Raw genomic sequence first — 27,947 nt, 5'->3', positions numbered from 1 at the left:
GACCTTTTTCTCTGTCTCTTTCACTGTCTATAACTGTACCTGTCAAATAAATTTAAAAAAAAAAATGCTTTATATATATAGCACTATTGTTATATTGATCACAGTTTCTATTTTTTACTTAAGAGACTTTATTCTTTCCTATTTGTGAGGGTTTTGATGCAGGAAGGTCAGAAATAATAATCTTAAGGCAGAGGATTGATTGTGACCAACTCTCACCACCAACTAAGAAAAAGTGTTCAGTTAACAAGACTTTCCTAGCTTCACAACTTTAATGTCTCTTCCCTTTCCTATTGTCTAGCTATTTGGTCTTTCAGGTGGGGAGAATTTTCCTTTTGTTTTAAATATTTTCTGGGAAGTCATTTGTGTTTGGTGTTAATTCATTCCAAACTCACAAGAAATAGAATATCTGTGTCAAATCCTAATGATTAGTCTCATTCTATGTTTGTTCACTTAATAGTCAGAGCACTCTACTTTATTCTTGAAGGGCCTGCTGTCTTCATCAGGTCTGTTTACTGTTAGTCTGCCTCATCTTTGCAGATTATTTTATTTATATTTATATTTATATTTGCAGTTATTTTTAGTGTCATCTTTCTGTTTCATATTACCTTTTATTTTAGTTAGGATTTTTGAAATTTTAGTCCAAATGTTTGACTTTTGACGTTAGTTTTTGTCTCTTCATGTCGGTTGGATCCTTGTTTTCTCTAAAGTTGTGAATTTAGAGGTCATGAATTCTAGGATGCTTTTTTTTAACTAACTTTAATTTGCTAATTTTTGAGTTTGTGACCTCTGTGATGAGGCTTACACAGTAAGAACTGAAAGAGTTTTCCATAGAGCAGACTTTTGTTTGCTTGTTTTGGGTTTTCGCTTTGTTTTGCTTTTTGTCTAGAACTGGACATTTTTTTTTTAAATGTTGTTGTGGGCTGTGAGAGATATCTGATCCATCAGGCAGAGAGTATGTTCTGTATGAGAAGTGAAAAGTTTATCACAATAGTAACCAAAATTATTTGTGAAGAACTGTAAGTCTTTCAGACCCACAAACCAGATTTTGCATACAATTTTTATATGACTTTTTTCCAGGTGGAAAAAATTGTTCTCTCAGCTTTCTCCAGAGAAAGTGCTTTTAAAAATAAGATAGCAGGGCCTGCATTGTGGCACGAGGGTGAAAGCACTGCTTGGGATGCCCACTTGCTGTATTTCAGTGCTGGCAACTCTGCTCATGGGCCCCGCCCCCTGGATGTGGGATCTGCATGGAGTTTCAGGCTCCCGGCTTCCACCTGGCCCAGCCTCTGCTTTTACAGGCATTTGGGGAATAAACTAGCTGGCAGAAGATCGATCTCTCTCTCTCGCTCTCGCTCTTGCTCTCACTCTCTGCCTTTCAAAAAGATGAAAATAAATAAACATTAAGAAAAAAACGTAAGAATAATTCTTGTGAAAATAACTTTGAAATAATTTTTACCATCAAATGTAAGGGCCATATAATATTTTAATTTTAATAGATAATATTTTACCATTAGTGGTTATATAACACTGTCTTTTTAAACTGTTTAACAATGAAGTAAATAACTTAAGGATTAAAACTAATATCAGTACTAACATTTAAAATTTAATATTCTTCTTTGCTATGTTTTAAGTTATCTAACATGGTTAGTTGGATATTCTCTTATAATCTTAAGAGAGCTACCTGTATGATGTATGCATTAGTAAGGTGATCTACTATTTTTCAGAGTCCTCATTCTTCATTTGAAACGATATAGCTTCAATGTTACTCTTTCGCTTAACAACAAGATTGGGCAGCAAGTCATCATTCCAAGATACCTGACTCTGTTATCTCATTGCACTGAAAATACAAAACCACCTTTTGCTCTTAGTTGGAGTGCACACATGGCAATGTAAGTCCTTAAGAGAATGCCTTTACCTTCCTTTTTGAAATAAAAGCCTTCAGTGTCTGATCAGAACATGAATCGCTGATAAAATCAGACCAAGAAGCAGATTTTAATGTTGCTTTATTTTGGAATTAAATCACTGCCTGTTTGATATAATTGAAAAAACATTTAAACAAAATTCTTCTAAGATCATTAACTGCCATTTGTGAGGTACTTCTTGCAGGAGTGGCTCTTTTAGACTGCTAGAAGATAGTTTGATACACTTGGGAATATAAGTCAGCCTTGGGTGATCATAAGAATCACATGAACACTGAAAATACTGATTTCTAAATTGGAGGTTCTGTTTCATTTGATCCAAGATAGGGCTCAGGAGTCCAAAATTGTCCAAAATGCCTCCACTGACTCTTTAGGACGTGGTAATTTGAAAGGCAGTATAGTAAATGTTATGCTGGAGCCTCCAGATAAATTGTGCCTTCATAAATAGCTTCTCACCAATGTGAAGAACTTCAGTGACTCCTAAGAAACTTTCAAAGAGACAAGAAACAACCTTTACTTTGGGAAACCCTTGGGCCTTCTCTGAATGTTACTTTTTTTTTTTTTTTTTTTTTTTTTTTTGCGTGCTTGTATTACCTTGGATCAATTTGCTATGGTTTCTTTTCCTTTTTAAGAAATTAACTTATTTATTCAAAAGGCAGGGTGACAGAAAGAGGGAGAAGGAGAGAGCGAGTAATGTCTTCTATCTTCTGGTTCATTCCCCAAATGCAACAGCTAAGGCTAGCCCATGCAGAAGCCAACAGCCAAGAACTGCTTTCTTGTCTCCCATGTGGGTGGCAGCAGCTCAAGTAATTGGGGGCCATCTTCTGCTGCTTTCTCAGGCACATTAGCAGGGAGCTGAATCAGAAGTGGCGCAGCTGGGACTCAACCACACTCCAGTATAAGATGCTGACACCGCAAGTGGCAGCTTAGCCTGCTGTGCCCAATACCAGCCCCATGAGCTCTTTTCTGTACTTGAACATTAGTCTGGTAGAATCATCTAGATGTAGAGGTGAAGAAGAATTTGGATATTTTGTCCAAATCCTGATTTTTCCAGCTGAGATTAGTGATTAATCACTTAAAGATAAGGTCATACAGATAGTAAGATAAAGAGCCAGATCTCTTAGCAGAAGTAGACATTTCAGACAGTGAATGACTGATGCTAACATGAACAGTTACAGTTTTGTAAAATGTATTTCTCTTTGACTTTCTAAGCTATGTATGCTTACTCTAAAGTCCTTTAAAATGTGAATGTGCCCAGAGAGTCTTAGTGTTGCTGATGTTTTTCTCCTGTGGCTTTTCTTTGAAGTGAACATTTTTGTTTGGGGCAAACTGCCCTCTGCTTGGACTCTTTCTGGCAGTAGTCTTATATCATACTGTCAATGTTGAGTCTTTGTGATCACAGTCGTGAAACCAAGCGGACTCCACAGTTTAATAGCTTGGAGACATTGGGCAAATTCTTGTCTGTAAGAAAAGAAGGTAGTTTTGAACACTGAATGAGATAGTACACTAGCATAGTATGGTGTTGGACATCTAGTAAGTCCTCAATAAATGAGAGCTATTCTTATTTTATTGCTTAAAAGTAAAGAACCAAGTTTTCTCCAAGTGCTGTTTTCCTGTGCATTACACTTTATTTCCAATGATGTTCATTTAAATTAATTAGATCAGGGGCTGCATAGAGATGGTATTTCATTTTCTCTTCTGGCATCTGTTACTAGTAATTTTAAAAGTATTACAATTATTTGCCTTTCAAGAGGATATACTAGAGATTATAGTACAGAATAATTCATTTTATTTATAAGTTAAATTCTATCTTTAATAATGTAATTGTATACATTATATATTTTTCTAATTTTCTGATAGTTCTAGACCATTGAAAGCCTCTCAAATGGTGAATTCCTGCATCACCAGCCCTTCTACACCTTCAAAGTGAGTTATATTTCTTATGTACCTGAAATTTTTATTTTTAAGGATTCGGCTTATCCTAATCTCCGATACTGCCCCTCCTCCCACTTTTTCTTTATTGTCTCTCTTTTTGCATGATAACTACTCTGTGTTACCACTACTTTGAAATTTTTCTGATCTGGGTTAGAATAGAGCCTACAGTGTAACAAGTTTTTAACAATGAAGCAAGTTCAGGTGACCCTCTCAATATTTTGTTTTAAAACTTACCATTTGTGCTATGTAATATTTTCATCCTAAAGCACTTAAAATTTTTCTGAGTGATGAAGGATTTTAAGAATTGAGTGGCTAGAATAGCCCTTATTAGTCTAAAGCACTCTTCCTCAAAGATAGGCACTGGATTCCAAATGCTCGTTTCACCTGTGGCTAACCAGCTGGACTGTTTGTGATCCTGTGAACAGAAGATTCTGAAGGCGACAGGAAAACAAATACACACTAGAATGCAGTGATTCTGTAAATACTTTGCTTTTATTTAAGACCAAAAGTTGGCCGGTGCCACGGCTCAATAGGCTAATCCTCCGCCTAGCGGCGCCGGCACACCAAGTTCTAGTCCTGGTCAGGGCGCAGGATTCTGTCCTGGTTGCCCCTCTTCCAGGCCAGCTCTCTGCTGTGACCTGGGAGTGCAGTGGAGGATGGCCCAAGTGCTTGGGTCCTGCACCCCATGGGAGACCAGGAGAAGCACCTGGCTCCTGGCTTCGGATCAGCGTGGTGCGCCAGCTGCAGCACACCAGCCGCGGCGGCCATTGGAGGGTGAACCAACGGCAAAGGAAGACCTTTTTCTCTGTCTCTCTCTCTCACTGTCCACTCTGCCTGTCAAAAAAAAAAAAAAAAAGACCAAAAGTTTATCCAAGGAGAGAAGCCAATACTTTTTTTCTTTTAAACTATTCCTTCTCTAAGATTTTACTATAATCATAGTTCCTAATTAGACAGTTCCAACTGACTTAGTTGTCATTTGACTTTAAAATTCATTTTTCCAAAAATTTGATGTCCCAAAGTAAACACATTTGTTATTTGAGGGCTTTTGGGGAGGGGCTTATATAATCATAAAATGACATTTGGGAACTGCTCTTTTTCTTTTCCTCCTGTTAATTATTTTTCAGTGCAATTAAAACCAGATGACTAACATGGCTAGAAATCTGAAATGGTACCGATATGAATACTCTTGTCCGTTCTCAAGATACAAATGAGCAATACCACTTGGCTGCTTAGAAAGTGAGCAAGTGATGCATTTACAGGATGAATATTTTTCATTGCTACAGGCAAGCTGCCTTCTGTGAATATAGTAATCATTAATGGAATGCACTCTTTATGTACCAAATCACCATAGTTGCAAGAAAGAGATGGTTTCATTGGGCATCATTGTACCTTGGCATGGTCATCTGTTCTCCAGGGCCTACTGTTATGAGAATGAGAGGTGGTCAGTAAAATATGATTAGGCCCTAGAAGACCTGCCATGCCGATCAAACTTAAAAGAGGCTGAGTTACGAACAGAATACCATTGATTCTTCTGCAATTTCATTTGACCCTGGTGCAGTAGTATCCAGGTGTCACCATCCTTCAACAAAGTATTTACCTGGATAAACAGATTCGTATGTTCAGGTGTGTAAGAACATGAAATCAGAAATTAGGATGTAGGATGCCTAATTGGCTTTTACTAAGTTATACTAAAAAACATTTTGAACACGTAATGGGAGGCTATGAAGTGTTCAGGCTGGAGTGCAGTGATATCCTGGCTGCTCTCAGCCACAGACTGTTTGAGCTTATCACTGACCACTTGCCTCTTTTCTTTGATCTACATTGTTGTGCGGTTCTCCTGATTTCCATTGTGGCCTCTGATTTCTTGGTGCCAGCATTCTGTATGTTTATTTACAGTTTTCACATTTAGGCTAATTGCATTTTTCCAATTTCCTTTTTTTTAAATATAGCATATGAATTTATGTTAACCTTCATCAAAGAAAGTTCTTGTTCCTTCACCTTTACCACTTTTTCCTTTACTTTATTTTCAGTTCACCTAGAAAATCACACAGTAACACCTTACTTATCTGATATCACTGAAGAATAATATTTGGTATTCCACATAAGTGAATTTTTATATAACTGAAACTTGACTTTCTAAGCATTTACCTTTTAAACATTTTAGCCATTTTGGATGAAAATCTTTCTAAAATATGTTGCAACTATTATTTTCTTAAATAAAATACACTGGAGATAGCAAGTATATTTTAATGCCTTGGAATTAGCATTTTATCAGTTACTACACTGTGTTTTAATATGATAGTGCCTTCAAAGGCTCTTAATTATTACAAGACAGTTTTCCTTTACATTAAATGATTGTATAGTTTTTTGCCCTTTTGTTGTGGTTATTCTCTCTTATTTCTTAGCTCTCATTTCTTGATGAACTTGCTACACTATTTTATATACCATTTCCTTGGAGAGAGAGGGTCCCTGTAAGTGCATGGGCTTTGGAACTGCCTTCCTCAGAAGTCTTTTTTCTTACTTTGGAATCCCTGTGTTCTGGAAGGTAGAGGTTGCCAGAAGTCTGACCTGCAGATAAGTGGATAAGTGGAATGTTACTGTTCTTTTTAAAGTGCATGGAACATAATTTCAAAGATCAAAAAATTAGTCCTCATGCACTTGTTGTGAAAAACACATACTCATTGCTATGCCTGCATGAATTCAGTAGAGTACTTACTTTATAATGAAAAGAGCAAACTTCATTGGGGTTGATCATTAAAAGAAAAAAGGCTCAAAGTGATTAGTTTACTGATGCTATATAGTGGCAGGGTTGTCCAGTTTTCAAAGCATGGCTCTTGGAGTGGGGCAAAGGTAATGCTTCAGTATACTTCTTTTAAGAGATCTTTTTATCTGTTAAATGCTTTTCTATAATGGAAGTGTTTTTTTATTTATACATGAAAAGCATAACAGAGACAAGTGTTTATCAGACTTAACATAATTTCTTTTTCCTTAAATTGCAGGAAATTTACCTTCAAGTCCAAGAGCTCCTTGGCTTTATGCCTGGATTCAGACAGTGAGGATGAGCTAAAACGCTCTGTGGCCCTGAGCCAGAGATTTTGTGAAATGGCCAGCAATGAACAGCAACAGGAAGACCTGGAAAAAGTAAGTAACTTTCCATCTAAACATCTAGCAGAGATGTGTAGCTCTTCTGTCCAAACAAATGTCCTTTATAATCAGCATCAACAAACTTAATAAATATGCAAGATGGACTACAAGATTAGTCTATTTACAGATGCATCAAGACTTTAGAGGGGCCGGCTTTGTGGCGTAATGGGTAAAGCCACTGCCTGCAGTGCCAGCATCCCATATGGGCACTGGTTCAAGTCCCAGCTGCTCCACCTCTGATCCAGCTTCCCCTTCATGGCCTGAGGAAAGCAGCAGAGGATGGCTCGAGTACTTGCGCCCCTGCCACTTACATGGGAGACCCGGATAAGCTCCTGGCTCCTGGCTTTGGCCCAGCATTGGCTGTTGCAGCCATATGGGGAGTGAACCAGTAGATGGAAGAAATATATCTATCTCTTTCTCTCTCTCTCTCTCTCTCTCTCTCTCTCTCTCTCTGTAACTCTGACTTTCAAGTAAATAAATAAACCTTTAAAAAAAAAAATTAAAATGTTCGAGACAAATTACTTTTTCCTGTTCCCTTCAAAACTACTTTTACATATTGGTCTTCAAATAATTACTTGCTCTATTTCAGTCATACTTGTTTATGTTGAAGGAACTATAGTACATGTTTACATCAATGGAGCACCAAGTAATCTGATTGTTTAAATCATGGGTGTGAACACGTAGCTGCATCATATCTCTCATGATATTTAATGATAGTTAATACTGTAAAAGCTGAAATCTTTTATTTTTTTCCTTTTATATGAAAGGCAGAGAGACTGATAAAAAGAGATCCTCCATCCATTCCTTGTTTCACTCTCCAGGTACCTACAACAGCCAGGGCTGAGCCAAGCCATGGCTCAGGAGCCAGGAATTCAAGCCAGAACTCCCATATGAGTGACAGGGACCCAAATACTTGAACCATCACCTGCTGCTTCTTAGGATGCAGACAGAGGAAACTGTACCTGAAGAAGAGCAGGGTCTTGAACCCAGGCACTGCCGTGTGGGTATCCCAAATAGTAGCTTAACTATTGTGCCAAACACCCACCCTAATTTGAGCTTTTTTTTTTTTTTAAAAGAGTTACAGAGAGAGGTCTTTATCCATTGGTTCACTCCTCCAATGGCTGCAGCAGCCAGAGCTGAGCCAATCTAAAGTCAGGAGCCAGGAGCTTCTTCTGGGTCTCCCACATGGGTGCAGGAGCCCAAGGACTTGGGCTATCTTCTATTGTTTTCCCAGGCCATAGCAGAGAGCTGGATCGGAAGAGGAGCAGCCAGGACTAGAACTGGCACCCATATGGGATGCCGGGGCTTCAGGCCAGGGCTTTAACCCGCTGCGCCATAGTGCCGGCCTCAGTTTGAGCTTTCAAAGCTAGAGATAGCTTGTGGTTGTTCACCTTGAATGAGAAAGTGAAAGAAATGAAAGAAAGTTATTTACATAACCTAGATGTAGTTTTTATTTTTCTCATATTTTGAAAAAGTAAATGAGACCAGCCAGCATTTTAAATGGGTTGTTAGGTGTGATGATAGAATATTTATAGTATAATCCATGTATATCTGGAAAGAACTATACAAAAAATAGAGTAATTATTTTTGAGTAATCTATTTTGAGTGAAATTTTATTATTTTTATGTGTTTTCCAAACTTTTACAAAGAGCATACTTGGCACACTTACTGTAATCAAAATAATAATCTTTTTTTTTTTTTAAGATTTTATTTATTTTATTTGAGAGGTAGAGTTACAGACAGGGGGAGAGAGAGAGAGAGAAAGGTCTTCCTTCCGTTGGTTCACTCCCCAAATGGGCACAATGGCTGGAGCTCCGCCAATCCGAAGCCAGGAGCCAAGCATTTCTTCCTGGTCCCCCATGTGGGTGCAGGGGCCCAAGGACTTGGGCCATCTTCTACTGCTTTCTCAGGCCATAGCAGAGAGCTGGACTGGAAGTGAAGCAACTGGGACTAGAACCGGCCCCCATATGGGATGCCAGCACCGCAGGCGGATTAACCTACTGCACCACAGTGCCAGCCCCAATAATCATCTATTCTTAGTGTCGTTATTTTAAAAATTACCTTGTTGGTGAGTTTTTACATCTATTATTGATTGTTAAATAACCAAAGCATCAAAAAAAGGAAACTTTTTAGAAATAAAGTTCCCACTTTACATTCTAATTAAGATCACTATATTTGTAGGTATTCTGGTTTCCTCAAAGTTATTGTCTTCTTCAGGATTCAAAATTATGCAGAATTGAGCCTGATAAGTCCGAAATGGAAAATGCAGGATTTGACAGAATGAATGAAGAAGAGCTTATAGCAGCTGTCTTAGAGATAAGTAAGAGAGAAACTTCACCATCTCCAAGTCATGAAGATGATGATAAACCAACCAGCAGCCCAGATACCGGATTTGCAGAGGATGATATTCAAGAAATGCCTGAAAATCCAGACACTGTTGAAACTGAGAAGCCCAAAACAACCACAGAGCCAGGTCGGTTTAATGCAGATAAATTATCTGGTAAACAAAGCACAACTACTTTCAAAGCCTAACAGTGACTTACGACTTAAAATGAGAAGCAGGGATGGTCATCTGGCCTAGCACTTAAGATGCCTATGAAGACAACCACATCCCATATTGGAGTTCCTGTGTTCAACTCTCAGTTCCACTCCTGATTCCAGCTTCCAGCTTATGGGTACCTTGGGAGGCAACAGTGATGGCTACAGTGATTGGGTCCCTGCCACCCTTATTGGAGACCTGGATTGAGTTCCTGGCTCCTTCAATGCCTGCCTTGCCTAGGTCATTGCAAGCATTTGAAGAGTAAACCAGTAAATGGAAGATCTTTTTGTCTCTGCCTCTCAAATAAAAAATAAACTAAAAAAGAAAAATGAGAAACATGTAGTGATGGCTACTGGTAAAGTGTATCATATCCATTCAAGTATTCAGTAGCAACAAAGTTAGCATTGTTCATATGTATATTTAACAAAGGCCTGTATCAGTTTTTGGTCACTTTTCTCACCATCCCTATCTTCAAAATTTATATAATTCTCTTTTCATTTTTCTATATCTGCATTTGTATGATGTGTTAATGTCTAAGTAATTCAGGTTCTCCATCATCCGTTGGTTTCATTCCTTCATAATGATTAAGATTGCTGAACTAAGAAGTTGGGTTTGGGGCCTCTGGCTATACACTCACTAGCTGTGAATTCATTTTTATTTTTTTTAATAATTTTTTTGAAATTTTTGTTTTTATTTGAGAGAAAGAGATCTATTTATTGGTTCATTCCCCAAATGCCCAAAATAGCCACTGGGCCAGGAGCCAGGAACTCTATCAGGGTCTCCCACATGGGTGGCAAGGACACAACTACTTGAACCATCACACTACCTTCAAGGGTACACATCAGACTTTGCCATCTATTACCTTCTCGGGTTAGCTGTCCTTTACCTTCCAGTCACTCTGCATGGGCATCCTTAGCGCCTTCAGCATCCTCATAAAGAACTTTCTCTGCTGTATTTTCTCTTGTCTTAATTTCAGAGATCTTTTCTTCTTGATCACCCACTTTAAGGAAGTCATACTCTAGATTACTGTTTCTCAAAGTGTTTCCCCAGATCATTTGGGTCATCTGGGAACTTCCTAAGTGTGCCTTTTGTTCCTGCACCAGGTCTACTGACAGAAACTTGGTGGGAAGCTCAGCAGTCTGCATTTTGATAACCACCTCCCCAAGTGATTCTGATGCATGTTACAGGTTGAGAACCACTTCCCTTGACTTCATAATGGTGTTGCCCTTGAAGTCTTTATTTCAGATATTCTTCTCTAGCCTTTCTCCACTTCCAACTCACCTAGTGCCCTGTTCTTAAATTTAGCAGGAAGGCTCCCCTGTGCATTGACTCCCTCTTTTGCTACTCAGCACTTCCCTCTTGTTATCACTTCCCTTCTTACTCAACCTGTATGCCATATCTTAGTGCTTGTTTATTTCTTCCCCCTCTTTGCTTCTGTCACAACAGCCTAACAAACCCCCAACTCTCAGCTTGCCATCTTTTTTCTTTCTCCTTTTTTTAATTTATTTATTTGGAAGTCAGAGAGAGGGAGAGGTCTTCCATCTTATGGTTCACTCCCCAATTGGCCGCAGCGGCCGGAGCTGTACTGATCCAAAGCCAGGAGCCAGGAGCTTCTTCCGGGTCTCCCACACAGGTGCAGGGCCCCAAGGACTTGGGCCATCTTCTACTGCTTTCCCAGGCCATAGCAGAGAGCTGGATTGGAAGTGGAGCCTCCGGGATTAGAGCCAGCGCCCATATGGGATGCCAGCGCCTCAGGCCAAGGCGTTAACTCGCTGCACCACAGCGCCGGCCTGCCGTCTTTTTTCATGACTGTGTCCAAGCAGCTGAAAATTGCTGGAGAAGACTCATAAAACTGTTGATGTTAACTCCTGAAATTCATGACTATACTCCTAAATGATCACTAAATACTGCTACTACTCAGTTCTGTTATTCTTCCTTAGTAAATGTATTTTCTCATTTACCATGATCTCTTCCTGACATCTTTAATTCTCTTTTCATACATACTTTATCTAGACCCAGGGTATTTTTCAAGGAAAATAGATACAATCAGGTGAAGACTGTTTTTGCTTTTGTTACAATGGAAGAGGTGTCTCTCTCTCTCTCTCTCTTTTTTTTTTTTTTTTAAATTCATTTATTTATTTGAAAGGCAGAATTACAGAGGGAGAGAGAGAGAGATCGATCTTCCATTACTGGTTGACTCTTCAAATGGCTGGAGCTGGGCCAATCAGGAACCAGGAACCAGGAGCATCTCCTGGGTCTTGCATGGAGGTTCAGGGTCCCAAATACTTGGGCCATCTTCTGCTGTTTTCCCAGGCATGTTAACAGGGAGCTGGGGAGCCACAGTGGACAGCCCAGTATTAAGTATAAGAATGTTAAGATTGGGACAGGTGTTACGGTGCAGTGGGTTCAGCTGCTGCTTGGAACAGTGATATCCCATATCCAATTGCCCCAGCAAGTCCCAGCTACTCCACACTTCTAATCCAACTTGCTGCTAATGTACATGATTGGCAGCAGCTAATGGCCCAAGTACTTGGGTTCCTGCCACCCACATTGGAAACCCACTTGGAGTTCCTGGCTCCTGGCTTGCGCCTGGCCTAGCACTGACTTTTGAAAGCATTTGGGAAGTGTACCAGCAGATGGAAGATAACTTATCTCTCCCTCTCTCTGTTACTTTCCCTTTCAAATAAAAAATATATATATATATATAAAAGACTGAAAAAGAAAAGATGGTAACACATGGCTCAGTCCCCTCCATTGTGCAAGTTCCTTAGTAGTGGAATTTTTTGTGAACATATTTGACCCCGTGGTAGTCTTCGGATCTCTCTGATAATCTTGTCCTGAACATATGTACATTGATTTTAGCATCTCAAAAGTGAACTTCTTTGATCTGCTTTCTATCCCATGGACTAATTACTGGTATAGTCTAGGATTGTCTCAAGTGCATTGTTACAGTGAGTGCTGAAAATTATTGACTGAAAAAAAAACTATGGGGGCGGCACTGTAGTGTAGTAGATTAAGCCACCACCTGTGGCACCAGCATCCCATATGGGTGCCAGTTCCAATTCAGCTCCCTGCTAATGTGCCTGGGAAAGCAGTGGAAGACGGCCCATGTGCTTGGGTCCCTGCACCCACATGAGAGATTGGAAGAAGCTCCTGGCTCCTGGCTTCAGATCAGCTATACTCATCATCATCTAACTTTTGTCTGTCTCAGTTCTAAATTTCCACAGGACATGATCTGATTGGTTGAGTCAAATAACCATTTAAAGTACAGTAAGCTCAAGCCAAAGGGTCAGAGAGGATCAGTAGGCTTCTCACTTCCAGACCATGAAGGTCTATTTCTCTAATAATGGAGGGAAGGAAAAATTACTGCTCTCCCTAGTGAGATTATCTTTAAAAAAAAAATTCATATTCTAAAGACTTTATTGATTTGCGAGTAACAGACTGGTTCACTGCCATGATGTTTGCAATGGCTGGTACTGGACTGGGCCAACGACGACACTCTAAAAGTCAGTCCAGACCAACGAGTGACAGGAACCCAATTATTTAAACTGCTACCACTGCCCCCAGGGTGTGCGTTAGTACAAAGCTAGAGTCAGGAGCTGGAGCTGTCCAGGTGTTGAACCCAGGCACTCCAATATAGACGCAGGTATCTTAACCACCAGGCTAAGTGCTTGCCCCAACAATTGATATTTTGTGTCTAATTTTGAGTTCCTTTTCCTCTTAAATTTTCAATGCATATTAGTAATAAATAAATATTCACTCAGTAATTCTGTAATAAACAGTTCCTGACTTAAAGTCTTAAATCAAGATGCTGTAAGCTTCAGAATTATCCGTACTGTACAAAAGTATTTACTTAAAGAGTATCAGTTGTTAAATCAACAACAGGAGTCACTGTGTACTTGCTCTCCATGTAGGACCTCTGTCCTTAATGTGTTTTACTATGAGAATTAATGGTAAAACTAGTTTTCAAACAGTACTTTATATTTTGAGTCTGTGTGGGTGCAAACTGTTGGAATCTTTACTTAGTATAGAGTTGATCTTCTGTATATAAAGATAATTAAAAATGAATCTTAATGGAGAATGGGATGGGAGAGGGAGTAGAAGGTGGGATGGTTTGCAGATGGGAGGGTGGTTATGGGGGAAGAACTACTATAATCCAGAAGTTGTACTTTTGAAATTTATGTTTATTAAATAAAAGTTTCCTATTTTAAAAATTATGTATTTAAAATACAACATTAGGCATGTGGCATAGTAAGTTGAGATGCCACCATCTCATATTGGAGTGCCTAGATTCAAGACTACCTTCATTCCTGATTTCAGGTTCCTGCTACTGCACACACTGAGAGGCAGTATAGCCCAGTCCTGGCTGTTGCAAGCATTTGGGGAGTAAATCAGCAAATGGGAGAACAGGACGATCTCTCTCTCTCTCTCTCTCTCTCTCTCTCTCTCTCTTCCTTTCAAATAAGTAAAAATGAATAAATGACAAGTTATTTTCTGTTTGTCTGTTTGTTTGTTTTAAGATTTTATTTATTTACTTGAGAGGTAGAGTTAGAGAGAGAGAGGTCTTCCATCCACTGGTTCACTCCCCAACTGGCTGCAACGACCAGAGCTGTGCCAATCAGGAGCCAGGAGCTTCTTCTGGGTCTCCATGCCATTACAGAGTCCCAAACACTTGGGCTATCTTCTACTGCTTTCCCAGGCCATAGCAGAGAGCTGGATCAGAAGTGGAGCAGCTGGGACTTGAATCTGCACCCATATGGGATGCCAACACTGCAGGTGGCGGCTTTACCCATTACACCACAGCGCTGCCTCCATGTTCTCAAAGTTTTTTTAGGGGCCTGGTGTTGTGGCATAGCAGGTTAAGCCACCGCCTACGAAGCCAGCATCCCATATGGGCACAGATGAGTCTCAGCTGCTCCACTTCCGATCTCGTTCCTTTCTAATGCTCCTGGGAAAGCAGCAGAAGATGGCTCAAGTGCTTGGGACCCTGTACCCATGTGGGAGACCCAAAGGAAGCTCCTAGCCCCTGGTTTCAGTCTGGCCCAGCACTGGCCATTGCAGCCATTTGGGGAGTGAACCAGCAATTGGAAGATGTCTCTCTCTCTCTACCTTTCAAATAAATAAATAAAATTTTTAAAAAAATTTTTTACACTGAAACAAGTATCTTTTAGTTCCATTTTTCCAAGAACTTTTAACTACCCTCATATACAAGTTGCCAGAGACTTGGAAAATTTTTACTTTATACTTAACTCTTTGCATTTAGAATATATACAAAATTTGTTTATTAATGTGAAAATATGCTCAACTGACATAATAGGAAAGTGTTAATCTTTTTAGCCTAATTGTTTGAAAGGCTGAGTGACAGAGAGGGAGAGACAGAGAAAGATTTTCATCCACTGATTTACTATCCAAATGGCCGCAACTCCCCAGCCAGGACTGGACCAGGCTGAATCCAAGAACCAGGAATTCCATCCTGGTTTCCCATATGTGTGGCAGAGGCCCAAGTACTCGGGCCATTCTCTGCTGCCTTCCCAGGTGCATTAGGAGAAAGCTAGATTGGAAGCAGAACACCTGGGACTCCAACTGGAGCTCCAGTATGGGATGCTGGCATTGCAAGCAGTAGCTTAACTCACCGTGCCTCAATGCCAGTCCTACCCTACTTCTTATTTCATTTAATCCAAATATTTTATATCTAGTTCTTGGTCATGTGACACTGTGACCTATGAATTTGAATGTTTGTTCTTCCCCATCCTTAACCATAGCTTCTGATAATCACCTGATTTCACCACCACTTCTGTAGATCAGTGGTTCTCAACCAAAGGATAGTGTTGTCCCCAGGGGACATTTAGCATTGTCATTTTTAGCTGTCACATCTGGGGAGGGATGCATGTTTATGGCATCTAATAGGAAGAGGCCAGGGTTGCAGTTAAACATTGTACAATGTGTAGAACAGATCCCCTACACACATAAAAGCTTGTCCTACCCAGAATGTCAGTAGTGCTGACGAGGCTGAGAGACCCTGACATACTTCAAGTAAGATGACATTTTATGTCACAAGCAAGTTACAGATGAGATTAAGGTAAATTACTCTCCAAACAGCAGATGTCACTGTAGTCCAGAAATTTCAGTTTAGTAGAAGGGATTTTCCAAGTTAATTTTATGTCTATTTCCACAGATCCTGCCAGTTTTGCTGAGATAACTAAAGACTGTGATGAGAATAAAGAAAACAAAACTCCAGAGGGATCTCAGGGAGAGGTTGATTGGCTCCAGCAGTACGACATGGAGCGTGAACGAGAAGAGCAAGAGCTCCAGCAGGCGCTGGTTCAGAGCCTTCAAGAGCAAGTAAGTTATTTCTGTAACTGAGCCTTCTGTAGCTCTCATCCCCACTAAATAGAATAATAGTAACTTACATGTGTTGAGCACTGAACTTTGTATCAGACATTGTTCCAGATAATTTACCTACAATATACCTTTGATCCACCAAAAGTTGGGGGGGGGGGGCTTGCTTAGTTGTGAAAACAGGTATACTGGTAATTTTCCCCATTTATTTATTTATTTATTTATTTTTTGACAGGCAGAGTGGATAGTGAGAGAGAGAGACAGAGAGAAAGGTCTTCCTTTGCTGTTGGTTCACCCTCCAATGGCCGCTGCGGCCGGCGCATCGCGCTAATCCGAAGCCAGGAGCCAGGTGCTTCTCCTGGTCTCCCATGCGGGTGCAGGGCCCAAGGACTTGGGCCATCCTCCACTGCACTCCCGGGCTAAAGCAGAGAGCTGGCCTGGAAGAGGGGCAACTGGGATAGAATCCGGTGCCCCGACCAGGACTAGAACCCGGTGTGCCGGTGCCGCAAGGAGAAGGATTAGCCTGTTAAGTCACGGCGCCGGCCAATTTTCCCCATTTTTAAAATCTAGATGAGACAAAATGTATGGGATACATGAGATTATTCCCAGTCCAGCTTTATTTTGCAGGCTGTGGAAGTAGCCAGTATGTGGGCAAGTGTTGTGGCTTAGAAGGTTAAGCTGCCGTTTGCAATGCCAGCATCCTATATTGGAGTGCCGGTTTGAGCCCCAGTGCTTTGCCTCTGATCCAGGTCCCTGTTAATGTGCCTGGGAAGGCAGCAGATGTTGCCCACCGTCACCCATGTGGGAGACCTGGATGAAGTTTCCAGCTTCTTGCTTCAGCCACACCCAGCCCTTGCTATTGCAGCCAACTGAGGAGTGAACGAATGGATGGAAGATTCTCTCTCTCTCTCTCTCTCTCTCTCTCTCTCTCTCTCTCTCATATTTTTCATTTTTGCTTTTTTTAAAGAGGTTTTTTAAAAAAAGATTTATTTGAAAGGCAGTGCTACAAAGAGAAACAGCGATCTTTCAGCCGTTGGTTTATTCCCCAATGCCTGCCACATCCAGGGCTGAACCAGACCAAAACCAAAGACCCTGGAACTCCATTCAGTCTCCCACGTGGGTGGCAGGCACCCAAGGACTCAGGCCACCATCTACTGTCTTCCCAGATGCTAGAGGGCGCTAGATCAGAAGCAAAGGACCAGGACTCAAACCAGCACTCCTACATGGGGTGTGGACATCCCAGGTGGCCGCTTCACCCGCTGTGCCACAACACTGCCTCTCTGAGGAGCTTTAAAAAATACCAATGGCCCAGAAATGCTAGTGTGAGGTTAGGCATTTGGCCTAGCAGTTAAGATAACTTCATCCTCTATTGGAGTACCTGGATTCGATTCCTGGGTCTGGCTCCTGATTCCAGCTTTTTTACTAATGTAGATCCTAGGAGGCAGCAATGATAAGAGTCAGTAGTTGGGTTCTTGCCACTCACATGGAAGACCTAGTTTAAATTCCCAACTCCTGGCTTAAGCCCTGACTGTTCCTCAGCCACTGAAGGCAGTTGGGGAGTGAACTGATAGATAGGAGCTTTCTTTGTCCCAGCCCATCAGCCTCTCAAATAAATAAATGTTTCTTAAAATTTTTTCAAAAGGAATTCTAATGTGATTTATTTGGAGGTGGTCTGGGCAACTGAATTTCTTTTAAGCTGATTTTTTAAATGCACAATTCCTTTTTTTCCTTTAAGAATTATTTGTTTGTTTGAAAAGCGGAGCAATAGGGATCTTCCATCTTCTGGTTTACTCCTTCAGTGGCTACAACAAGCCAGATCTGGGCTAGACAGAAACCAGGAGCCAGAACTCCATCCTTGTGTCCCACAGTGGTGCCAGGGGCTCAAGCACTTAGGACATCATCTGCTGCCTTCCTAGGCACATTAGCAAGAAGCTGGACTGGAAGAGCAGCCAGGACTTGAACCAGCATTCCAAAACAGGATGCCAGCATCCTAAGCTGTGGCTTACCCTGCAGAGCCACAACACTGGCCCTCATCTTATTGATTTTATTTGTTTATTTATTTATTTGAAAGGTAGAATTACAGAAAGGCAAAGAGAGAAAGAGAGGTCTTCCGTTTACTGGTTTACCCCCAAAATGGCCACTATGGACGGAGCTGGGCCTATCCAAACCCAGGAGCCTGGAGCTTCTTCCAGGTCTCCCACATGGGTGCGGGGGCCCAAGCACTTGAGTCATCCTCTACTGCTTTCTCAGACCATAGCAGAGAGCCGGATCAGAAGTAGAGCAGCCGAGACACAAACCAGTACCCATATAGGATGTCAGCACTGCAGCCGGAGGCTTTACCTGCTACGTCACAGCGCCAGCCCTCCTAATCTTAATTTTTGAAAGCTTTCCCTGGAGAAAGGAAGTCACTGCCGTCCTGAGTCAGGCCTCTCCACCTCCTCCTCCTGCCTCCACCGTGACAAGCAGTCGTAGCATTGGAGTGGGGGTGCAGCTGCAGCAGCGAATCTGAATACAGTCTGGGAGACCATGGACATCCAAATGATGAATTTGGGGCCACTGTCTGCAATGCTGGCATCCCATATAGGTACCGGTTTGAGTCCCGGCTGCTCCACTTCTGATCCAATTCCCTGCTAATAGGCTTGGGAAAGCAGCAGAAGATGGCCCCAATGCTTGGGCCCCTGCATGTACTTGGGAGACCTGAATGAAGCTCCTGGCTTCTTGATTCAGCCTGGCCTAGCCCTGACCATTGTGGCCATTTGGGGAATGAACTAGCAGATGAAAGATCTCTCTATCTCTCTGTAACTTTGCCTTTCAAATAAATAAAAATAAATCTTGAGAAAAAAAAAACTTTCCCAGGGCAGATGTTTAGTATAACACATGCCACTTGGGATGCCCACATCCCATGTCAGAATTCCTGGGTTCCAATCTCAACTTCCCTGCCAATTCCAACTTCTTGAGTATACCCTGGAATGCAGCAGGTGATAATGCCTCAGGTATTTGTGATCCTGCCTTGGAGATCCCACATTGGAGATCGGATTGAGTTTCTAGCTCCTGGCTTTGGACTGACCCAGCCTCAGCTATTTTAGTTATTAGGGAGTGAACCACCTGATGGAACAGCTCTCTGCCTGTCTGACTAGCCTTTCAAATCAATAAATAACAAGAAACTAGAAATCCATGAACAGTGTCTTCTTATTCATGTTTGTCATGACAGGGTGAAAGGTGTGCTAGAGGTGGCCATCAGCTCAGGAGACAGCACACCCTTCTTCCCAGCTCTACGTTCAAAATCATGTGTTTAGCTTGACATGGGCCATAGTAAGAGTACTTAGACCATAGAAATTGACAAATGCTATATAAATCGGCAAAGGAGAAGCAGCAGTTTACAGAGTATCTATCACGTGTTGGCATATTGTACATGTAAGAAGAAAGGGAAATACATCTTACTGTCACATTGAATGGTTTTTGGTTAGCAAGCCAATTTTAACCCCCACCAGTGGGGCTGGCATTGTGGCACAATGCGATAAGCTGCCACCTGTGATATCGGCATCCCACATGAGACTGATTTGAGTCCCGGATGCTCCACTTCCAATCCAGCTCCCTGCTGATTTACCTAGAAAAACAGTGGAAGGTGGCCCAAGTACTGGGTCACTGCTGCTCATGTAGGAAACCTAGATGGAGCTCCAGACTCCTGGCTTCAGCCTGGCCCAGCACCAGCCTTTGCGGCCATTTGGGGAGTGAACAGCAAATGGGCGATCACTTGATATCCATCCTCCCTCCATCTCCCCTGCCCTCCCTATCTCCGTTTTCTCTTTAACTTTGCCTTTCAAATAAATAATAAATCTTAAAAAAAAAAAAAACCAACATTGTGTTTTAGGGGGACAGTGTTGCAAAATGCCAAATTTCCATAAAGATATGGAAAGCATTATGAGCAGTTACTTCCAGAGAACTGATTTTATCCTCATTAGGTGACCTTAATCAGTGCCTCTTAAATACCTTGTCTTTATTTTGTCCTTTTAGGAGGCTTGGGAACAGAAAGAAGATGATGACCTCAAAAGAGCTACTGAGCTAAGTCTTCAAGGTGTGAAGGGCATCTTAAATTTTTATAATGATAAAAAACGTGTCACAAATATAAGAGCAATAAAATGTACTTTGTAATAGCATAGCAAATTTGAGCACCACCTAGATAAAGAAATAGAACCTTAGAAGTTACCTGCCTCCCAGAGGAAAACATGGTATCTTCATTGTTAGCTTGTCTTTTTAAAAAAGTGATTTTGCCATCTCATTGCCATATGGCTAAACAATACACTTTTTTAGTTTTAAAAAATTAAATGGCAAAAACAATCTGTTTAATGAAATGACTAATATGGTCACTGCTAAGACTCTTAGAAGAGCATGAAATGGCTCCAGTTTCCCCAATTTTTTAAACATCTATTTATTTATTTTATTTTATTTTATTTATTTATTTTTTTTTTTGACAGGCTGAGTGGACAGTGAGAGAGAGAGACAGAGAGAAAGGTCTTCCTTTGCCATTGGTTCACCCTCCAATGGCTGCCGCTGCCGGCGCACCATGCTGATCCGAAGGCAGGAGCCAGGTGCTTTTCCTGGTCTCCCATGGGGTGCAGGGCCCAAGCACTTGGGCCATCCTCCACTGCACTCCTGGGCCACAGCAGAGAGCTGGCCTGGAATAGGGGCAGCTGGGACAGAATCCGGTGCCTCAACCGGGACTAGAATCTAGTGTGCCGGCGCTGCAAGGCGGAGGATTAGCCTATTGAGCCGTGGCACCAGCTCTAAACATCTATTTATTTTAAAGGGAGGGCTACAGAGAAAGGGACATATTCCATCAGCTGATTCACTCCCCAATGGCTGCAACAGCAGGGCTGGACAAGGCTGAAGCCAGGAGCCTGGAACTCCACCTTGATCTCCCACATGGGGAGCAAGGGCCCAGGTATTTGGGCCATCTTCTGCTGCCTTCTCTGGTGCATTAGCAAAAAGCTGGAGGGGAGACAGAGCAGCCAGGACTGGAAGCAGCACTCTGAGATGGGTTGCCAGATCACAAGCGGTGGCTTGATCTTCTGCACCATGCCTTGTTTAGAGCTTGTTCTGGAGGAGTTAATGGGCAAAGACATGAGTGAATATTCAGTAGCAAAAGGTTTGCACAGTTGTGGGTTTTTTTTTTTGTTTGTTTGTTTGTTTTTTTTTTAAGATCTATTTACTTTTTTGAAAGGCAGAGTTACAGAGAGAGTGAGAACTTCTATCCACTGGTTCACTCCCCAAATGGCTCCAGCAGCCAGAGCTAGGCCCATCCAGAAGACAGCACTGGGGCTGTCTTCTGTTGATATCCCAGGAGCGTTAGCAGGGAGCCACACTGGAAGTGGAGTAGCCAGGACTCAAACCGGTGCCCATGTGGGTTGCCAGCACAGCAGGCAGCTCTTTACTAGCCATGCCACGTGCGGGCCCTAGCCATGGCATTTTAAAGAACTAATATGTGAACCAAATACTAGAAGTCCACAAAAGTCCATAGTTTCAGGGACTGAGCTAATTCTATTTATATCACCAAAGTGTTATTTTTCTCTATATCTGAGATGGAGAAAGAAGAGTGATTTTAGAAACAAAACACAAAGAATTAGCACAGGGGCTGGAGCTTTGGTGCAGTGGGTGCTGTGGCATAGCAAGTAAAAGTGCTGCCTGCCACGTCAGCATCCCATATGGGTGCTAGTTGGAGACTTGGTTGCTCCACTTCTGATCCAGCTCCCTGCTAATGGCCTAGGAAAGCAGTAGAGAATGGCCCAAGTCCTTGGGCCCCTGCACCCACAAAGGAGACCTGGAAGAAACTCCAGGCTCCTGGCTTTGGCGTGGCCCAGACCTGGCTCTTGCAGCCATAAGACAGATAAGACAGACATATTTCTTTTATACACACACGTATGCAATGTTATTCCCCAGGACAGGCTGAGTGAATTGAAATGCTAATACTGTTTTGTTTTCTTAGGGGATTAAAATACATACCTCAAGAAATTTTAACTTGCTGATCATATCCTTATGTCTATTCCAAGAACTTTTGCAAAAGTTTGTCTTTGTGTTCTCCAGAGTTTAACAACTCTTTTCTGGACGCATTGGGTTCTGATGAGGACTCTGGAAATGAGGACGTTTTCGATATGGAGTACACAGAAGCTGAAGCTGAAGAACTGAAAAGAAATGCTGAGGTAAGGTTCAGCCCGCGTGGAGCTGGTCAGATTGTCAGTGTTACTCCTGGTCTTCATCTTCAGAGGCCTCACTTCGGGGTCCATTGCAGGTTGATTCCGTTTTTGGCAGCCATCAGTGGACTTTGTTTTGTCCTGGCCTTTGTTCTTTCCTGACATGTAAGATCCAAAACGGGCCGGCACTATGGTGTAGTAGGTTAAGCCTCTGCCTGCTGTGCTGGCATCCCGTATGGGCACCAGTTGAAGTCCTGGTTGCTCCACTTCCAATCCAGCTCCCTGCTGATGGTCTGGGAAAGCAGTGGAAGATGGCCCAAGTGCTTGGGCCCCTGTATCCACATGGGACACCCAAAAGAAGCTCCTGGCTTCGGATTAGCCCACTGTGGCCATTGAGGCCATTGGGAGTGAACCAGCATTTGGAAGACCTCTTCCTCTGTCTCCCTCTCTAACTCTGCCTCTCAAATAAATAAATAAATCCTTTTTTTTTTTTAAAGATTTTTTTTTAAAGATTTATTTATTTATTTGAGAGGCAGAGTTACACACAGAGAGAAGGAGAGGCAGAGAGAAAGAGAAAGAAAGGTCTTCCATCCTCTGGTTCACTCCCTGTTTGGCCGCAACTGCCAGAGCTGGCTGATCCAAAGCCAGGAGCCAGGAGCTTCTTCCAGGTCTCCCATGCAGGTGCAGGGGCCCAAGCACTTGGGCCGTCTTCTACTGCTTTCCCAGGCCATAGCAGAGGACTGGGTCGGAAGTGGAGCAGCCGGGTCTCAAACCGGCACCCATATGGGATGCCAGCACTGCAGGCAGTAGCTTTACCTGCTACACCACAGAGCTGGCCCCTAAATAAATCTTTAAAACAAAAAAAGATTCTAAACAAAAGCAGAAATTCATCCTGACCATCTTATGTCTATGTTTGGTAAGAACTGAGTGATAGCATATGTACAAAATTACCTATAGCTCACCAAGTAGCAGTATTATCTTTATAGTTAGATACCAGAACCAGTTGATTGTTACTCACTGAAAACTGTTGAATGATGTTGACTAGACCATGTTCGACTCTCCCCTTTTTCCTTAAGTAAGTAATTTTAGTTACTTACAATCCCACTATCCTAGCGCAACTACTGTTAAATTTTGACGTACTCTTTTGTCATTTCCACCTCTACATATGCTTTAAAACTTTAAGTTCAGTTTTTTTCCTGTTTATTAAAGACTAATTATAAGGGACGGGTGTCATGTCACAGCAGGTTAAGCTACTGCTTGGAATGACCACTTCCCATATCAGAATGCTAGTTCGAGTTCTGACTCCTGCACTTCCAATCCAGCTTCCTGCTAATGTACATTGGAAGGCAGCAAGCAGTAGCCCAAGTGCCTGGGTCCCTGGCACCCACATAGGAGACCTGGAAGGATTCCTGGTCTCCTGACTTGGGCCTGGCCTAACCCTGGCTGCTGTTGCAGACATTTGGGTATTGAAGCAGTGGTTGGAAGAGCTCTCTTTCTCTCTGTGTCCTTCCCTCTCTCTCTGTTGCTCTGTGAAATAAATAAAAATTTTTAGAAGAGCTTTAAGTATTTTATTTTTAATGGTTATAATATATTCCTTCAAATGAACATACTGTTTAATTTTTAACACTGAGTAGTTGTTTACGATTTTCTATTTTTTCACTGTAATAAAAATACATTGAAAAATTGTGTATGATTATAGTGTTTTCCATAGTTTGAGTTTTCTTCTTTAAGGTAAATTCCCAGGGATGATGAGTTTTGGTACAGCCATTCAGATGCCACTTAACTCCCACATCGCATATTGGAGTGCCTTGGGTTCAAGTCCAAGTTCTGGTCTTAATTCCACCTTCCTGTTAATACCCTGGGAGGCAGCAGGTGGTAATTCAAGTACTTTGGTCCATGCCACCCATATGAGAGATCCAAATTTGGTTCCTTGCTCCCAGTGTCGCCCTTGCCCAGCCCTAACTTATGGTCATTTGAGGAATGAAATATATGACAAATTCCCAGAATTCAATTACTGTGTCACAACTCCTGGACATTTTGGTAATTTCTGATTTATATATACCTAAATTCTTTCCAAAAATTGTATACAAATATATTTTTTAAAGATTTATTTTATTTATTTGAAAGACAGAGTTACAGAGAGAGAGGTCTTCCACCCACTGGTTCACTCCCCAGATGGCCACAACGGCCGAGGCTGTGCCGATCCAAAGCCAGGAACCAGGAGCTTCTTCCAGGTTTCCCACATGGGTGCAGAGGCCCAAGGACTTGGGCCATCTTCTACTGCTATCTCAGGCCATAGCAGAGAGCTGGATCAGAAGAGGTGCAGTTGGGACTAGCACCAGTGCCCATATGGGATGCCAGCGCTTCAGGCCAGGGCTTTAACCCACTGCCCCACAGCGCCGTCCCCTCTTTCCCAGAATTTAACCTTACAGTGCTGCTGCACTGCATGGAGACTGTTTTTCAGTTTTTCAATTTTTTACTAACAACATTTTAGTTACATTTAAAAAAGAAAAAAAAAAAAAAAACACTTTAAAGGGGCTGGCATTATGGCATTATGGCATAACAGGTTAAGCCACCACCTGTAACTCCAGTATCCCATATAAGCACCAGTTTGAGGACCAGCTGCTCCACTTCCAATCCAGCTTCCTGCTTATGAACCTTGGAAAGCAGCAGAAGATGGCCCAAGTGCTTGAGCCCCTGCTACCTACACAAGAGACCTGGATGAAACCCCTGGCTGCTTGCTTTGGCCTGGCCCAGCCCTGGCCATTGCAGCCATTTAGGGAGTGAACCAGCTGTTGGAAGATCTCTGTGGGTAGATGGGTATATATATATATATATATATATATATATATATATATAACTTTGCCTTTCAAATAAAATAAATAAAATCTTGGAAAAAAATTTAAAAACTTAAAATGTAAAAGTTCACCTATAATGCCTACATCAATACACCTTATTCCTTGTTTTTCTTTTCTTTTCTTTTTAAGATTTATTTATTTGCAAGTCAGAGTTCCACAGAGAGAAGAGAGGCAGAGAGAGAGGTCTTTCATCTGATGGTTCATTCCCCAGTTGGCTTTAACAGCCAGAGCTACGCTGATCCGAAGCTAGGATCCAGGAGCTTCCTCCTGGTCTCCCACGTGGGTGCAGGGGCCCAAGGACTTGGGCCATCCTCTGCTGCTTTCCCAGGCCACAGCAGAGAGCTGGATTGGAAGTGGAGCAGCCAGGACTCGAACTGGCGCCCATATGAGATGCTGGCACTTCAGGCCAGGGCATTAACCTGCTGTGCCACAGTGCTGGTGCGTGTTTTTCTTTATTTTAGTTTAAAAAAAAAAGATATATTGATTAATTTGAAAGAAAAAGGATCTTCCATTCACTCCCCAAGTGGCCACAACAGCTAGGGCTGAGCCAAGCCAAAACCAGGAGCCAAGGACTCCAACTCAAGTTCTTGAGCCATCATCAGTTACTGCTAATGTACACATTAGCAGCAGAGCTAGGACTCAAACCACTGTTCTGCAGGCATCACAAGTAGTTGCTTAACCCACTGGGCCACACTAACCGTTCCTTTAATTTTCTCATTCTGTTATCGCATACCTAACCACTGACCTATTTTTATGGAGCTGTAGTTATGTGCATTCATATAGGTTTGAGGGACAAGATAACATGTTGTTAATTCACATAATTTTTTATATGACCAGATAATGCTGTATTGAATTTACATACCACTGACCAATCAACTATTACTGTATATTGTTCCAACTTTTCATTATTATAGATAATACTACAGTGAATAAATCGCTACATACACTGTTTTCTTTTTTGCTTTTTTTTTTTTTTTTTTTGGACAGGCAGAGTGGATAGTGAGAGAGAGAGACAGAGAGGAAGGTCTTCCTTTTTGCTGTTGGTTCACCCTCCAATGGCCGCTGCGGCCGGTGCATCGCGCTGATCTGAAGGCAGGAGCCAGGTGCTTATCCTGGTCTCCCATGCGGGTGCAGGGCCCAAGGACTTGGGCCATCCTCCACTGCCTTCCCTGGCCACAGCAGAGAGCTGGCCTGGAAGAGGGGCAACCGGGATAGAATCCGGCGCCCCAACCGGGACTAGAACCCGGTGTGCCGGCGCCACAAGGCGGAGGATTAGCCTGTTAAGCCACGGCTCCGGCCATACATACACTGTTTTCTTCTTTTAGATTATATCCAAGGATAGGTCGGTATTTGGGGGTAGAATTCTTGGATCAAAGTTTATGAGTAGCAGACCCACCGAAATATTTTTATTTAGGCTGACTCCACCACACACTGAAGCTTAGGTGTATCGGCTTTGATAATAAATTTAAATTCAGTGCCTTGTTTTTATTTAAACAAAAAGTCATGCCCACTCTGTTTCCCAGACAGGAAATCTTCCTCATTCCTATCGACTCATCAGCGTTGTCAGCCACATTGGCAGCACCTCTTCTTCAGGTAAGCGCACACCACACTCAGTGTTTTGTAAGTGAAGCAGCCAGCATTTCCTCCTCACCGTGTTGTTCTTGGCCTGGTTTTATGAAGTGTAAATTGAATGCACAAGAAAAATTTTGAAACATTTTCTTTGACCACCCTCACTGTGACTTGTGTTAATAGATACTACTGTTTTGATTTTTTTATTCTTAAATGACCTAAAGTCCCCAGAGCGAAATATGTTTATCAGTAAAGCTACCCTGTTATAGTCATATTCCTGCTGTAATTCTCTATGCCTATTTTTTTAAATGGCTTTTTAGAAACATTGTGGATAGGTAGCCATTTCTCTTCTCAAACTTCCTGTACCTAAGAAAACTTCATTATGTTTTTTTAAACCTCTATTTTACAATTTTATTTGTTTCAGGTCATTATATTAGTGATGTGTACGACATTAAGAAGCAGTCATGGTTTACTTACAATGACCTGGAGGTATCTAAAATCCAGGAGGCTGCCGTGCAGAGCGATCGAGATCGGAGTGGCTACATCTTCTTTTATATGCACAAGTAAGAAACTGCTTTATGTCTGAAGTCACTGGCTGAAAATCCCACCCAAATATTTTCTGCTTTCTTTAAGAATAGAGTGTTGCTATCACTTGATTAGTTGACAATTTTTGGTTTTTGTTTTCTTTGCTTAGGGCTCATCTCTTGATATTTCCTTAAAATTCCAGGCTATTTCCCCCTAACTCAGCATTAATTAATCATCACGCAGTAGTATCTAGGTGTGGAGCTTTCAGACCGTTTGTTTTATGATGGAGGCGGTCCTATCATAAACCGTTTTGATCCTTCCATTTTATGTGAATGGGGGAAACTCCATAGTTTTTGGTGTCTTTTTGTTTGTTTCTTGTTTTTTGACAGATGCAGAGAGAGAGAGAGCTCCCATTTGCTGGTTTACTCCCCAGTCGCCTTCAATGACTGGGGTTGGGATAGAGCCGAAGCTGGGAGCCAAAAACTCAATCCAAGTCTCCTGTATGGATGACAGGAACCCACTTAATTTAGCCATCCCTCCTGCCTCCCAGGGTCTGTGTTGGCAGGGAGTTGGAGCCAGAGCTGGGAATGAAACCTAGGTCCTCTGATACGGGATACAAGCGTCTCAACTATAAGGCTAAACACTGGTCCCTGCATAGCATTTTTGTTAAAGCTAACCATTGTCAGTTCTCACCAACCTCAGTCAGCACCCAGGGAGTTAAGATGGTGATCAAACAAGTGAGCTGCATCTTTTTTTTTTTTTTTTTTTTTTCCTTAAGATTGAGTGATTGATTTGAAAGGCAAAGTTAGAGATCCATCCACTGTTCTTTATTGAAATGGCTACAACAGCCAGGGCTGGGCCAGGCTTTAGCCAATAGCCTGGAACTCCAGCTGGGTCTCCTACATAGATGGCAAGTACTTGGGCCATCGTC

At 42.0% G+C, this 27,947-nt stretch overlaps 1 protein-coding gene across 7 annotated transcripts in view; it reads left to right on the top strand.

The window, feature by feature from the left end:
• The window catches only part of USP37 (ubiquitin specific peptidase 37), a 97,773-nt gene that overhangs the window by 64,830 nt on the left and 4,996 nt on the right, over nucleotides 1-27,947 (top strand). For 2 of the 7 annotated variants that reach the window (XM_062191736.1, XM_062191726.1), the window contains exons 16-23: nucleotides 1,725-1,889; nucleotides 3,780-3,845; nucleotides 6,854-6,995; nucleotides 9,180-9,471; nucleotides 15,713-15,879; nucleotides 19,891-19,951; nucleotides 21,958-22,073; nucleotides 25,052-25,507. In XM_062191736.1, coding sequence (XP_062047720.1) covers nucleotides 1,725-1,889; nucleotides 3,780-3,845; nucleotides 6,854-6,995; nucleotides 9,180-9,471; nucleotides 15,713-15,879; nucleotides 19,891-19,951; nucleotides 21,958-22,073; nucleotides 25,052-25,462 — 1,420 coding nt within the window. In that variant the 3' untranslated portion in view covers nucleotides 25,463-25,507. Of the gene's footprint in view, nucleotides 1-1,724; nucleotides 1,890-3,779; nucleotides 3,846-6,853; nucleotides 6,996-9,179; nucleotides 9,472-15,712; nucleotides 15,880-19,890; nucleotides 19,952-21,957; nucleotides 22,074-25,051; nucleotides 25,509-26,445; nucleotides 26,516-26,915; nucleotides 27,055-27,947 lie in introns of those variants that run through there. The other 5 variants (XM_062191773.1, XM_062191766.1, XM_062191781.1 and 2 more) reach the window with 5 other exon arrangements.

This window comes from Lepus europaeus, chromosome 1, assembly GCF_033115175.1.
Source record: "Lepus europaeus isolate LE1 chromosome 1, mLepTim1.pri, whole genome shotgun sequence".
NCBI lineage: Eukaryota > Metazoa > Chordata > Mammalia > Lagomorpha > Leporidae > Lepus > Lepus europaeus.
The sequence above is the reverse complement of the archived record's forward strand: the minus strand, read 5'-3'. Positions and strand labels throughout refer to the sequence as shown.